Here is a 14,746-nt window from a genome sequence, read left to right as displayed (position 1 = left end):
AACTCTCAAAAATGCTGTGATGGCTTGCCTCCTAATTCTCCTTACTTCCCTCATACTGAGGTTATGCACAGAAGTCACTGGGAAAGGGAAGGAAAGTAAACTTTCCATTGTGCAATTGATAATATGATAACATTCTACTTTGCACATGTACCACTGGACCAACTTAACCAAGCAGTGCTGTAAAATGACATTGGAATAAAGGATGAACAAACTTATATTTATGTAGCACTGTTCACAACCAAAGGATGTCCTAAAGTGCTTTATAGCCAATGAAGTAATATTGACGTATTGGAAAATTGCAGCTTTGAGGAAAGATTGGATAGGCTGGGGTTGTTCTCCTTGGAACAGAGGAGGCTGAGGGGAGATTTGATTGAGATGTACAAAATTGTGAGGGGCCTGGATAGAGTGGATGGGAAGGGCCTATTTATCTTAGCAGAGAGGTCAGTGACTAGGGGGCATAGATTTAAAATGATTGGTAGAAGGATTCGAGGGGAGATAAGGAGAACTTTTTCCACCCAGAGGGTTGTAGGGGTCTGGAACTCACTGTGTGAAAGGGTAATAGAGACAGAAACCCTCAACTCATTTAAGAGTGTCTGGATGTGCATCTGAAGTGCCATAACCTGCAGGGCTACGGACCAAATGATGGAAAGCGGGATTGGCTGGGTGGCTTGTTTGTTGGCCGGTGCAGAGGTCAAATATCTATGTGGCCAAGTGGCCTCTTTCTGTGCTGCAAACGTTCTACGATTCGTCTGTGAAGTGTTGTCACTGCTATAATGTAGGGAAATGTGGCAGTCAATTTGTGCACCAGCAAGGCTGTATGAATAGCAGTGAGATAATCATCTTTGGATAGGCTAGGGATGTTTTCCTTAGAACAGAGGAGGCTAAAGGGTGACTTAACTAAGGTGTACAAAATTATGAGAGGCCTAGATAGGGCAGACAGTAAAGACTTGTTTCCCCTAGCTGAGGAATCAATTACCAGGAGGCATTGACTTAAGGTGATTGGTGGAAGGATTAGAGGGAACATGAGGAAAACCTTTTTAACCCAGAGGGTGGTGGGTGTCTGGAATTCACTGCCTAAATTGTAGCTGAGGCTGAAATGCTCAATTCATTTAAAAGGTACCTGGATTTGCATCTGAAGCGCTGTAACCTGCAAGGCTACGGGCCAAGTGCTGGAAAGTGGGATTAAAAATGAGCAGCTAGCTTTTTTATTCTCTTTTTATGGCCGGCTCAGACACAATGGGCTGAATGGCCTCTTTCTGTGCCATATTTTTCTAAGGTTCTATAATCGATTTTAAATTTAGTAGGTTGAAGGATAAATATTGTCCCGGGCACCAAAACAAATTCCCCTGCTCTTCAAATATTGCCATGGAATCTGTTAAATCCACCTTGGTTTAACATCTCATCTTAAATATATCACCTCTCAAAGTGCAGCACTCCCTCAGCACTGCGCTGGTGTCAGCCTAGATTATGTGTTCCAGTCTGTGAAAACCTTCTGACTCATATGAGAGTGCTACCACTGAGTCAAAATTGATAACTTTGCAATTTTATACCTTTCACAGAAACAGCTCTGCAAAAAGAAAATCCTCCTGATACTTAAACTAGATCTATTCTTACCTAAATTACATGCATGTCTGCTGGTCATTCCTAATCTATGTAACTCAAAAAGCCTATCCACAAGGATTAAATCTAATCCCATCATTATTTCAAAGATCCCAGTCCAAATTCCTTGAGGGGAATTTTCTCCCCGTCAGGCAGGTTGTGTGGGGCAGGGCGCGCAGCCGATCGGCTGGGTGCCGCCATTTTTCGTGGGCGGGCCAATTAAGGCCCGCCCAGCGTGACACGCACTCGGAAGCGCTGTGCACTCGGAAGCCGGTGGGTAGGCGTTGCCTGAGTCAGGAGTGCACTGTTCCGCACATGCGCGCGAAAGAGCGCAGAAATCTCCCTGAGGCACAGCGATGCCTTAGGGAGATTAGTTTTAAGTTTAAACAGTTTAATAAAGTGTTGAAAAATTTTTTATGACATGTCCGCTCATGTGAAACTGCCATATGAGCTGGGACATGCACGCTAATTTTAATAAAAAATTTTCTGAAAATTTTAAATCGTTCATGAAACCTCATCCCACCCGTGGATGAGGTTCCATGAAAAATGCGAAGGCCGCCTGGGCTCTTCGCCTGCCCGTCAACATTAAGGTTGGACGGACAGCTCAGCTGATTGCCTTGATTGCTTTTTAACAAGCTTTAATAGGCCTTTGACAGTTCGACGGGCACGCAGCCGGATGCGCTTGCTGAGCTGAAGATTCTGCCCCTTAAAGTCTATGCTTTTTAAGAGTAAAGCGTCCCAGCTCTTTAAGCCACTGGTAACAAGGTATCAATCTGGTGGCTCTTTATTGAACATATTCCAGGTCCCTCTCTATCACCTAAAATGTGAGGGGACAAAAATTGGACACAGTATTCTACATCAGGTTAAATCAAAGTTTTATACAAAATGTTTTCTGTTTTGCATTTGATTATTCTGGCAATCCATTCTAATACCACATTTATATAGGAAATTGGAGGAGTAGGCCTTTCAGCCCATCAAGCCTGCTCTGCCATTCAAACAGATCATGGCTGATCAGCTACCTCTACACCCATTTTCCCACACTATCCCCATATCCCTTGATGTCATTAGCGTACAGAAATCTATCGATTTCCGTCTTGAACATGCTCAATGATTAAGCTTCTACAGCCCTCCAGGGTAGAGAAATTCAAAGATTCACCACCCTCTGAGTGAAGAAATTCAACATCATCTTAAAGACCTGCTCCTTATTCTGAGGTTGTGCCTCTGGTTCTAGACTCACCAGGCAGGGGAAACATATTATCCACAACTACCCTGTCACACCCTGTTAAGAATTTTGTAAGTTTCAATGAAATCACTTCTCATTCTTCGAAACTCTAGAGAACACAGGCCCAGTTTCCTCAATCTCTCCTCATAAGACAGTCCTGCCATCCCAGGGATTAGTCTAGTGAACCTCCGCCATTCAATAAGATTATGGCTGATCTGATTGTGGCCTTAACTCCACTTTCCTGCCTGGCTCCCCTAATCCTTGACTCCCTTGTAGATCAAAAATTTGTCTAGCTCAGCCATAATTATGTTCAATCACCCAGCCTCCACTGCTCTTTGTAGTAGAGAACTTCAAAGACTAATAAACCTCAAAAGAGGAAATTCCTCCTCATCTCCATCTTAAACAGAAGACCCCTTATTTTGAAACTATGCCCCTTGGTTCGAGAATCTGGAAAAATATCACAGAACACCACAGATCATCACAGAATCACAGTGCAGAAGAGGCCCTTCGGTCCATCGAGTCTGCACCGACACATGAGAAACACCTGACCTACCTACCTAATCCCATTTACCAGCACTTGGCCCATAGCCTTGAATGTTATGATGTGCCAAGTGCTCATCCAAGTACTTTTTAAAGGATGTGAGGCAACCGCCTCCACCACCCTCCCAGGCAGTGCATTCCAGACCATCACCACCCTCTGGGTAAAAAAGTTTTTCCTCACATCCCCCCTAAACCTCCTGCCCCTCACCTTGAACTTATGCCCCCTTGTGACTGACCCTTCAACTAAGGGGAACAGCTGCTCCCTATCCACCCTGTCCATGCCCCTCATAATCTTATGTTAAATTAATGGACTAAGGAATTGCATGTGACTGCAATAAACAGTGTAGCACCACAGAAAATTATACGTTCAGCTCATTGTTTCATGTTTCACTGATTTCATGAGTTGGATTTTAACAGAGTTGTTCCTGCCACCTGTTCAATAACGGACATTATCTACTTCGTATTAAAAGAAGGGAGTGACAATACCTCTTCCCTTCCACTAGATCCACTGGCGCCTGCCATCCATCGGCTCCACAGGGAATTCCAGCCCTCCAACAATTAGCTCAAATATGAGCCCAAGTAATGATGCTGATGGACTCTTCAGGGATGGAGGGCATCACGGTTGAGCATTCATGCCTTGTACAGCATATACTTGTTAATCAGAATCACTCTTGGGTGCAGAAATGTTGGGCAATTTCCCCTTAACCCTAGTTTACATGGTTGAAATCAGCAAATTGTTCAGACTGAGGATCAAAACAGTGAGATTCTGATCCCCTACAGTTTCTGTCAGTCATGCTCCCACAAATATATATTTTCTTCTTCTTTGTCCTTTGCAACATATCTTTCTTGGTTTCCAAGACCACTTGACTATAATCTGCTGTCATCACCACAGGCTTGAGTTCCTCCTGGGCCTGTCACAGATTCTTTCTGCCCTACTCTAGGCATTCTGCAACATGCCACCACAATACCTGCTGTTGGTTCACTCACAGCAGCAATCTCAGCTGCCTTATATCCTCTCTCCTGATAAATATCCTGGCCAGTTCATTGGCCTGGGGTTAATCCCCCTCCCTCGCTCTCCAGCCTCAGCTTCTCTCTGTATCAACCTCCAGAACATTCACACCTTTTTATGAACATACTCCCTTCTTGGATGAGTGTTGGGCCTGACTATGGACAGTGAGTTGTATCCACTCACCAAAGGCTCCCCAATTTGATATATATATATTCCACTATGTTCCCTCCCCAGCCTGTTGTAGAAATGGCATGACTTTCATCACCAGATTCCACCTTGACCTCTTCTCTTTTTCTTCTGGCACATTTTCAACAAATTCCACCCTCCCCATCTTTTCTTCCAAAGCCTTGGTTGCCTACTTTCTATGCTACCTTCCTCAAGAACTCCTCCTTTAACCTTTGCACTGTGGCTCCTCATCTCGCCCACAGCCTCCTGTTAAACACACTATATGAAGTGAAGTTGTTTTAGGGATTAGTATGGCACCATGCAGCTCAAGGAGCTGAATTGTTGAAGAACAAATTGAGAATTTTAGTATGGAACAGTTAGCTGCTTGGGTTTAAACATCTGCTGATACACTGGGAACATATTTCAGAGGACATTTTGAACAAGTTATTCCTAATAAATAAAGTCGGGGAATGCAACTTGAAAATGAAAAGCAATTTTACCTGTGAAGTGCCAAAATGTTGTACTCACATGGTTATTGATTCTGCAGGTTCCTGGGAATACTCAGGATCTCTACAAATATCAGAGTTGGAGCTGGCATTTTGTTAGGTAGATGCTTGACATGGAATATATTAACAGTTGTCTGTATTTTATTCCTGGATTAAATTCTAAATGATGGCTTGGTGTTCTTGGTTTGGTACAACAGTAAACTCATCACAGACACTGAAAAAAATTTCACAGCCTCAGTAACAAGACCCATGTTTTTTGGACTTGGTGGAGTAAGGACATGCCATTTATCATTTCTGATGACATTTCCAAGTCCTGAATTGCTTGCTAGAAGGCATTTGGAGAAACTGGCAGCCGAAATGCCAACATTCAGTCGCTTGTGACCCACATAAGGATGAAAAAGTGCCAATGCAATTTGAAGTAGGAGCAAGTTGTAGTTGATGATACTAAGTATTAAGATCAAGTTTGGGGTTGTGTAGTGTAGGTGAAATGTGACATTGTCACTGTGCATTTGTGTTGAGAAGAAAGAGCTTGCATTTATACAGCACATTTTATAGCACCTACTTTTTCTCATCTACAGGCTGCCCCTCAGCAACATCGGAAAACACAGCATCAGGTTCCACATGTATTCTAATGACATCCAGCTGTACCTCATCACCATCTCTCTTGGCCCCACCACTGCTTCTGACTTGTCACGTTGCTTGTTTGGCATATTGGATGAGCAGCAATTTTCTTCCAGCTAAATATTGGAACAAAGTTATTGTCTTTGGTCCCTGCTACCAACTCCATTCTGCTCCCGGGCTGCTATCCGAGGCTGAACCAGACAGTTCATAACCTTGGCCTCTTACTTGACCGAGATGAACTTCTGACCACATATCCTCTCCGTCATTGGGGACTGCTTATTTCCACCTCTGTAGCATCACCAATGTCTGCCCCTCCCTCAGCTCATCTGCTCTGAAACTTACCCTGTCTCTGGACTTTATTATTCCAATGCTCCCCTGGCTGGACTCCCATTTTCCATCCTCCATAAACTTTGGCTCATCTAAAACTTTGCTGTCCATGTCCTAACACACACCAATCGCATTCACCCTTGCGCTTGCTGGCTTTGATTTTCAAATTCCTCCACCCCTTCCTATCTCTGTAACCTCCTCCAGCCGTACAACCACCCAAACTTAATCATTGTTTTATTAGCTGCCTTGCCTTAAGTACCAAAATTCCCTCCCTAAACCTATACCCATTCTTTAAGACGCTCATTAAAACTTGCGTCTTTGACCAAGCTTTTGGCCACCTGACCTAGTATTTCCTTACGTGGCTCTGTATAAGCTTTGGTTAATAAGGCTCCTGTGAAGCACCTTGAGATATTTAACCCAGTTAAGGGCACCAATAAATACAAGTTGTTGTCACCATAAGATTGATAAAGTGCTAATGCTCCTTGATTCAGGAGCAAGTTTGAGTTGACAAGTTTGGAGTTGTTTAGTTTAGCTGAGTTGTGTCATTGCTACTACATTGGTGTTGTATTTATAGACCACGTTTTCTGTCCTCAGAACATCTCAATTTCCACAACCAGTTACTTGTGAAGAGCAGTCACTGTTGTTGTCCAGGCAAATACAGCAGCCAATGTACATACAGCAAGATCGCACAAACAGCAAATGAGATAAGGTACAGGACCCCTTATCCAGCATCCCAAAACCCGGAAGGACCTGAAAACTGGCTACATTTAAAGCTGGAGGGGTACTTCCAGTACGCTGCATGTCCAGGTCACAGCGCACTGAGTCCCTGCTCTTTAGGTCTGACCCTATTTATTTCATGTAGGAATTAATGGCACATTATGGCCCCTCATGCCTTCCTCATCCCCACTGGGTCCGGTTCAGCAAAGAAATCAGCCAAGCTTTAAATTTTATTTAATTGTTATCCTATTCCCCCCCCACCCAAATCCCTGTATCCAGTACACTTCCCGGATACAGGGTACGGTACCTGTAATTCATTTTTGTTGTCTTTATTGAGGGAATAATGTTGGCCAGGACACGAAGATCTGTCTGCTTTTCTTTGAATAATGCCTTAGAAAAACTTTTACATTCATCCAAACAGGCATACAGAGCAGAACTGAGATCAGCTAGACAGACTGTAATGGTCTTTTCTAGTCCTCTATTCTCCTGTATTATTATGTAATGTTTCATCCAAAAGACAGCACTTCCAACATTGCAGTGGAGTGTCAGCCTTGTCATGCGCTCAGAGTCATAAGATTCCTAGATTTAGAGATTGCTGTAATTGGTAAAACCCTATTACTGGTCATGTTCTAAAGGATTTTGACATTAAATACAATTTTTCTGTGAGGTTGCTCCTTTAGTTGCACTTTTATACCAATGCACGTATAGCTTTGGAAACCTTTCAATTTGCCTACTCTTTGGGATTTCAGGAACTTGTCTGCTGTGGAGGTGCCTCATGCACAATTAGAAGTTTAGTTGATTGTTTAGAACAGTCCTACTTTTGATACTGCCTGGTAATCCAGTAGGAATCCAATGCCTCCTTGCATGATGTAAAATACCACATTTGTGAATGCAGTTTTTGATTTATCTGTGATGGCAAACTTGCCCTTAATATGTTGTGATCTATATGGTAACATCTGGATAGTTGTATCTGTACAGGATCATTTAAAGTTAATTGACACCTTCATCAAAAGTTTAACACTGTCAATCTTAAGACCATACGACGTAGGAGCAGAAGTAGGCCATTCGGTGCAACGAGTCTGCTCTGCCATTCAATGCAATCATGACACATCAGTATTGAAGTGACTTTAGCTGCTGATTGCCTGCATGTGATAAATGTGTTGAAGTCATGATCGGTGTGGAATAGTTTGATAACTTCATTTTTCTGGCTATGCATTGCATTCAACAAATATTTTTGTTTGCTTCTCACTGGGCACGTTGTTTGTCCTTCTTTGTGTGGATAACTTCCTTTCCAGTCATGGCATATATTTTGAATGATGGTCCTTTCGTTCAGAGTGAGCTTTTGTATTTTCCATGTTTTGCACTGTATGTTGTATGCTGTTCACAATATCATTCAGATGTTGCTGGTTTAGCAACTTAAAGCTTGAAAAGTGGACACTTCAACAGCTCCGTTGAAGTACACAAAGGCTGAGAAAAAAATAATTAACTCACGCAAATTCAGCTTGCACAGAGTTAAAATTACGCCCATAGTCGAGCCCTACACAACAGTAAAATGCGCAGCTTCGAATAATTTAGGAATTTCTCTCCTTATCCTGATTGGTAAATTTGCTTGTGGCAAATTTATTTGATTGGGCTGTTTCTTTCTGAAATGTATCCCACATTTTTATGGAGCTTTTGCCTAACTGCATCTTAATGGTTGAGCTGTACAGTAAATGGCAGTGTTTTAAAGATTAATAAATTCCTCCTGCTGTCTAATAGAACAGTATTCTATATATCAAAACCAGGCAGAAAATATTCAAGACAGCAGACCCATTTCCACTGAAACAAAGACAAAAAGTGCTCAGAAGAATCTTCAGTTTCGAGTCATATGGACTAGAAATGTTAACTCTGACTTTCCTTCCACAGATGCTGTCAGACCTGCTGAGTTTTTCCAGCACTTTTTGTTTTTTTTTCAGATTTCCATCATCCGCAGTATTTTGCCATTTCCACTGAAGTTGGGCAATCTCACTCAGTCTCTAAGGAGGGCATCTTCTTTTGGCAATGTAACCTCAAGCTTATTAATTTCCACATCATTGTTATCACTTCCAACAGTCATGTTTGTGAAGCTGAGGTCAAAAATAATAACCCACAACACTTCCTTCCATCAACATCTTTGCGGCTTAAAAAATTTCCTGTTTTTCAATGCAAAGTTTAATAGTGTGTCAACTGTGGCTCAGTTGGTGGCACACTTATCTCCGAGTCAGAAGGTTCTGGGTTTGAGTTCAACTCCGGGACCTAAGCACAAAAATCAAGCTGATACTCCAGTGTAGTACTGAGGAAGTGCTGCACTGTTGGATGTGCCATCTTCCAAATGAGGCGTTAAGCCGACGCCCCATCTGCTCTCTCAGGTGGACATAAAAGATCCTATGACACAATTTCAAAGGAGAGCAGGGGAGTTTTCCCCAGTGTCTTGGCCTATATTTATCCCTCCATCCTCATCATCAAAACCAGAATATTCAATCATTATCACATTGCTGTTTGTGGGAGCTGTGTGCAAATTGACTGCCATGGTTCCTGCATCACAACAGTAACTACACTTCAAAAACACTTCATTGGCTGTAAAAACTGAGGCATTCAGTGGTTTTGAAAAGCACTGTAGAAATGCAAGTCTTTTATTTTCTCCTCATCACTTTAATGTAGGATCCCCGAAGTTTTGTAAGTGTGTGCAACAAGCAATAGGATTCGTCCAAAGACATTCTGGTGCATTAGCAGCAAAACCTCCCTGAATGCGGTAATGCAATCACCATTTCAGATAGGCTTTTTTGTAATTTGCTTTTAAAATGGTCACTGTCTTGAAAAGATGATTGACAAACTTTTTATTTTCGGAGAAAAGAGTAAACTACTCTTGATGTTACATCCTCAGACATGAAAGGTGCTACAAGTTCCACAGTCTAACCATTTTCTGAGTAGTTTCTCCTGAATTCCTTATTGGATTTACTCAAGACTACCTTGTATATATGACTCCTAGTTGGACTTTCCCACATATGGAAACATTTCTAAATTCATCTCATCTCAAACGCCTTCATAATTTTAAAGATGTCAGTTCTAGAGAAAAAGAGCTTCTGCCTGTTCAGTCTTTCTGATAATCATAATCTCTGGTTATCATCCTTGTAAATCTTCCCCCAGTGTCTCAATATCCTTCTTTTAATACCGAGATGATATCCATGCACAGTAACCCAATTGTATATGATTCTAATCACTTCAATTTCTGTGTTCCATTCCACTTTGTTTTGCCCATCTTTCACCTCCTCCACTGTTCCAGACTACCTCACCACAACTGCAGGAACAATGGAACTGACTCCCAAACAGTACAAAATATGCCTCATGTTCACCACTCCCCATCACTCCTGAAGGCATAGACTCTATGGTTCCTTTTCCATATATATGAGTTAAACGAGTGCCCATACTTAATTGCGAACAGCGCTAAAGATTCAGCTGTATGGTTTTCTCATGAAAATGTTCACAGACAGGCTCTTTCCAGGTGATGACACAGGATATTGATCAGGATCAGTAACGCTGTCCAATTATTCCCCCCACCCCAAGACTTTGAGACCGGAGGTGAAAATCGGAGAGTAAAGAGAAAAGAAGTTTGGACACAGAGGGCAAAAGTCAGAGTGAGTGAAAATGCCCAATTCCTTCATTTCTGAATACACAAGGGTAGATGGGTGCTTTCTGCAGTGCAAAGATATTTGATATCTGCTACTTTAAAAAGATCCCTTAAATAAGGTCCAGTTTACTGGCAGAGAGTCAGTCCTTCAAATTGAATTTCAATGCTTTTGGTCATATAGTCAATCAGATATGAGTCAATTGGTACAATCTCTATGACAATGAGGATTTTTGTGTGGGTATTCAAAGAGAAAATTAGATGTTGATTTGGACTATCTTGGCATATCTTTAAAAAATATTTTCAATTTCACAAAAGAAAATCTTTTATTCTGTTGTAACCTTTCTTGGGACCCAAATGTGTGCAGGAACAGTAGCAGAAAGGAAGTGAGATAAAACAAGATAAGAGTCCCAGAAGTGCCAGCACATCTCATAATACTTAAGATTATGACCCTGAGGGAAGGTGTTGATCGCCTGTGTGATACTCCTCACGTGTGTGGGAGATCTGGCAGGCCTGCTGGTGTTTACAATGACTGGTATTGTTGACAAAAATAAAAACAGAGCCCAATATGTAGAATAACCATTCCCATGAATTTCACAACAGCAACATATATTTATATAGCACCTTTAATATAATGAAACATCCCAAGGTGCTTTACAGGAGTGTTATAGAACAAGGTATGACACCGAGCTATGTGAGGAGATGTTAGGTTAGATGACCAAAAGCTTGATCAAAGAGATGGGTTTTAAGAGGTGTCTTAAAGGAGGACAGCGAGGTAGAGAGGCGGAGAGGTGTAGGAGGGAATTCCAGAGCTTGGGGCCTAGGCAACTGAAGGCACAGCCACTAATGGTGAAGTGATTAAAATTGGGAATGCACAAGAGGCCACAATTAGAGGAGGGGATTGGCCATGGAAGGACTTGAAAACAAGAATGAGAATTAAGATTTTGCTTGACCCACATCGAATGTAGGTCAGCGAGCACAGGGATGATAGGGGAATGGGACTTATGGGGAGTTAAGGCATGGTTAGTAGAGTTTTAGGTGACCACAAATTATAGAGGGTAGAGTGTGGGAGACCAGCCAGGAGTGTATTGGAATAAGCAAGTCTAAAGGTAACAAAGGCATCGATGAGGGTTTCAGCAGCAGATAAGCTGAGACAGGCGAGAAATTAAGCAATGCTATGGAGGTGGAAATAGGTGGTCTTACTGATGGCACAAATATATGAGGCTGCAAGCTCATCTTGGGATCAAATGTGATACCAAGACTATTGCCAGGGAGAGGGATGGAGACAATAGTTAAAAAGTCATTAAAGGCAGTGTAAAATGTCATTAATGTACAAAACTGATATTGCTTAAGTCACAGTTTATCACAGTATCTAGGTCTCACAATGGTTTTACTTCATGTTTCATATGTGGTTACTTTACAGCGGAATACATCAAAATCAATGAGAGCTGATATCTGCAGTCCATTCATAACTTTGTTACTAGTTCAGCATTTCAGGTGGCTATCCAGCATTTGTGTAGACACCTTGCACTCTGTCCATGCCACGAGTGGCAATGTACCTTCAGCAAATTAACAACTCATCAAAAGCCACCAACACCATACCAAACCCTGCTTGAGTTCTCATGTTTGATGGTTGCCTGCCTGCAGCCTTGGGCATTGATGTTCCTGGAACTGCTGCTGTAGAAAACACACATCACTGACTATCTGGGAGAATCATATTTTCTTAAGTGGGCTGGAAGAACAACCACCTGTATATATTGTAGCACCTTTAAGGTACAGAAAGTTCACAGTAACATTATCAGATAAAATGTCTGACACCAAACCACACAAAGTGATAACAAGATAGGTGACTGAAAGCTTGGCCAAAGAGATATGTTTTAAGGAACATATTTGAGTAGAAGAGGTGGAGACATGGAGAGGCTTAGGGAAGGAATTCCGGAGCTCAGGGCCTAGAATGCCGAAGGTATGGCCGTCAGCAGTGGGATGAAGGAAATCGGGGGTACGCAAAAGGCCAGAACTGGAAGAACGCAGAGTCCTCAGAGGGTTTGAGGGCTGAAGGTTCCAGTAGAAGGCTCACCACCACCTTGTCAAGGACAGTTAGAGACGGACACTGAGTACTAAACTTACTAACAATACCATCTGCCAAGAATGACTCTAAGAAAAAGAGAGATATAACCTGGTGGCTATGACTTTCAGCTGCCCAGGCCCCAGGTTCTGGAATTCCATCCCCAGCCTTTAAGACCCTCTTTGAAAGCCTACCCCTTTAACCAAGTCACCTGCCGGAACATTTCGGTTTTTTTTTGCCTGATGACGCCCCTGTGAAGCCCTGAGGACGTTTTACTCTGTGAAAGGCGCTACATCATTGCAGATAGTTGTTGTTTGCAGGTGTAGACTCGCTTTCATGCGCCTAGGAGAGTGGCAAAGGCAGATGTAACGGGAAGTTTCGTGTCTTGTACCTAACAGAGTGGTGTAGAGCAAAAACAAACATTGCTGGAAAAACTCAGCAGGTCTGACAGCATCTGTGGAGAGAAAGAGAGAGTTAACGTTTCGAATCCCTATGACCCTTCTTCAGAACTATATGGTGTAGAGAGCGGAAACGCTGTGTGTACTCGCCCGGCCGTGCAATAAATAACGTCAGAAAGAGAAGCGAGCAATATCCTCAGGGGTGATGAGCACATGAAGGGGGCAGCGTCCTCGCCCAATTTGCCTTTGAGCAGAAGGCAGCTTGACATAAACATAAATCACCCTGGCGTTTCCTTTACAGTCACTCGCCTCTGATTAAACGTCTCCGGGTCCCAGAAAATAATGGGCACAACTGCCGAATACGAAATCCATACCAAAAAAAACCCAATAGAAGCACCAGTGAAAATCCCATACTCAGGAGCCCTTTAAACGGAGTTTGACTCAGCCAGCTAGTCCTGGCCGTGACCAAAGCAACAAGCTGATTTTATTAGTCTCACCCCCTCAACACAAAGGGACAGAACCCGTGTCAGTCAGTGCACAATGACTATAACTCATCTAATACTTGGGGAGGGGACTCCTGAAATCCTGAATGAAGGGGCTTCACCCCCCAAACACCTCTCCTCTCTGAAGCGGATGAGCAATTGACTAGGTACAAAGTGGAAGCCCTATCCGGAGCCAGCCCTGTTGACAAAGTATAACCAACAATTACACTTTGAATCTGTGCCCCACAACAGGGCTACTCACCGAAGCGATGCCACAGCCCCGGCGCTAAAGTGTCCATCACCAAATAAAACTCTTCCATAATCTTGGCAGGGATGTTATACACAAAGTGCTGAGAAGTCATTCTATATATTTATCCAAGGTTCCGTCCCTCTCCCGAAATTGGCCTGGTTTCTGACTGTCCCAGTCCGTTTAGTGAGGAGCTGGGCGAAGGACCCAGGCTTTTCTTCAGCAGCTCTGAGCTCACACAAGGACAGATTCCGGTGGGGTTTTTCCCTTTCCGCTCTCTCTCTCTCTGCTTTGCGTCACACGTAGAAAGTGAGGAAGTTGAGGTGGGAAGACCATCAATTACTGTAATGTATCAATGAAAAGGGTTTGTGATTCATTCCTATTCACAGCTCCCTCGCATTGACATTCGTCGCCAATACTTGTAACAATTGTGGTGCTGTTTTTGCAGTGAATCACCGCAGCTCTGTAACAAACGAGTGTGAACGCAGAGCGGAGTGACTCACTGGGTCACGGGCTTCACAGGACACGTCTGACCTTAGGGGTTAATAAACCCCGCTCGTCCAGTAATGTACGAGTTGGGCTGGGGGGCGGTCAGGGGACAGTTCATCTCTTCTGTATTTCTTCCTGAACAGGTTTGTGGGGCTGAAGTTCAATCCGAGGAAACAACAGTTGTATCAAGTTCTATTTCCCTGGAAGGAGGTCATAACCTGATTAAAATAAATGTTATACTAACGCATGCATACATCCTCCCCCCCTCCCCCCCCAAATCATTTCAATCCACATGCCTGTGTTAGAGAGAGAGAGAGACTCTGATACAAGCTTTTGTATGATATTGAGACTAGTTCTGACAAGCGTTTACAGTTTATCACTTGCTGTATAGTTCCAGGGAGCTAAGCAGTTTTCAATGATAGCAGGAGTTTTGCTGAGCGCTGTTTGCTCTGTTGATTCCCATGTTTCAGGAATATGACCTGGCCCTAGCGTACTTCAATTCTGGGCTGTAGACACCGAGGGAGTAGGGATTTTACAGCGGTAAAAGCCGCTGGTAATCCAAGCCCAAATTCCGAACCGCCACAATATATTTTATTTCCCACTTCATCTTTGAATGACTCAAACCGGACGTGACAGATGCCACCCAGTATTTCACCAAAATGACCCAATTCTGATTCCAGCGAGCTATTTCAGTGGAGTGGTGTGGGTTGGGGGAG

General features: G+C 43.0%; 1 protein-coding gene across 2 annotated transcripts in view; it reads right to left on the bottom strand.

Moving 5' to 3' along the window:
* The window catches only part of LOC144681796 (interleukin-1 receptor-associated kinase-like 2), a 64,133-nt gene extending 50,361 nt beyond the window's left edge, over positions 1 to 13,772 (bottom strand). For both annotated transcript variants that reach the window (XM_078543804.1, XM_078543805.1), the window contains exon 1: positions 13,557 to 13,772. In XM_078543804.1, the coding sequence (XP_078399930.1) occupies positions 13,557 to 13,656 (100 nt within the window). In that variant the 5' untranslated portion in view covers positions 13,657 to 13,772. The remainder of the gene's footprint in view (positions 1 to 13,556) is intronic.
* Between the last annotated feature and the right edge of the window lie 974 nt (positions 13,773 to 14,746).

This window comes from Cetorhinus maximus, chromosome 6 (genome assembly GCF_964194155.1).
Source record: "Cetorhinus maximus chromosome 6, sCetMax3.hap1.1, whole genome shotgun sequence".
NCBI lineage: Eukaryota > Metazoa > Chordata > Chondrichthyes > Lamniformes > Cetorhinidae > Cetorhinus > Cetorhinus maximus.
This window is presented reverse-complemented; position numbering and strand designations above follow the sequence as displayed.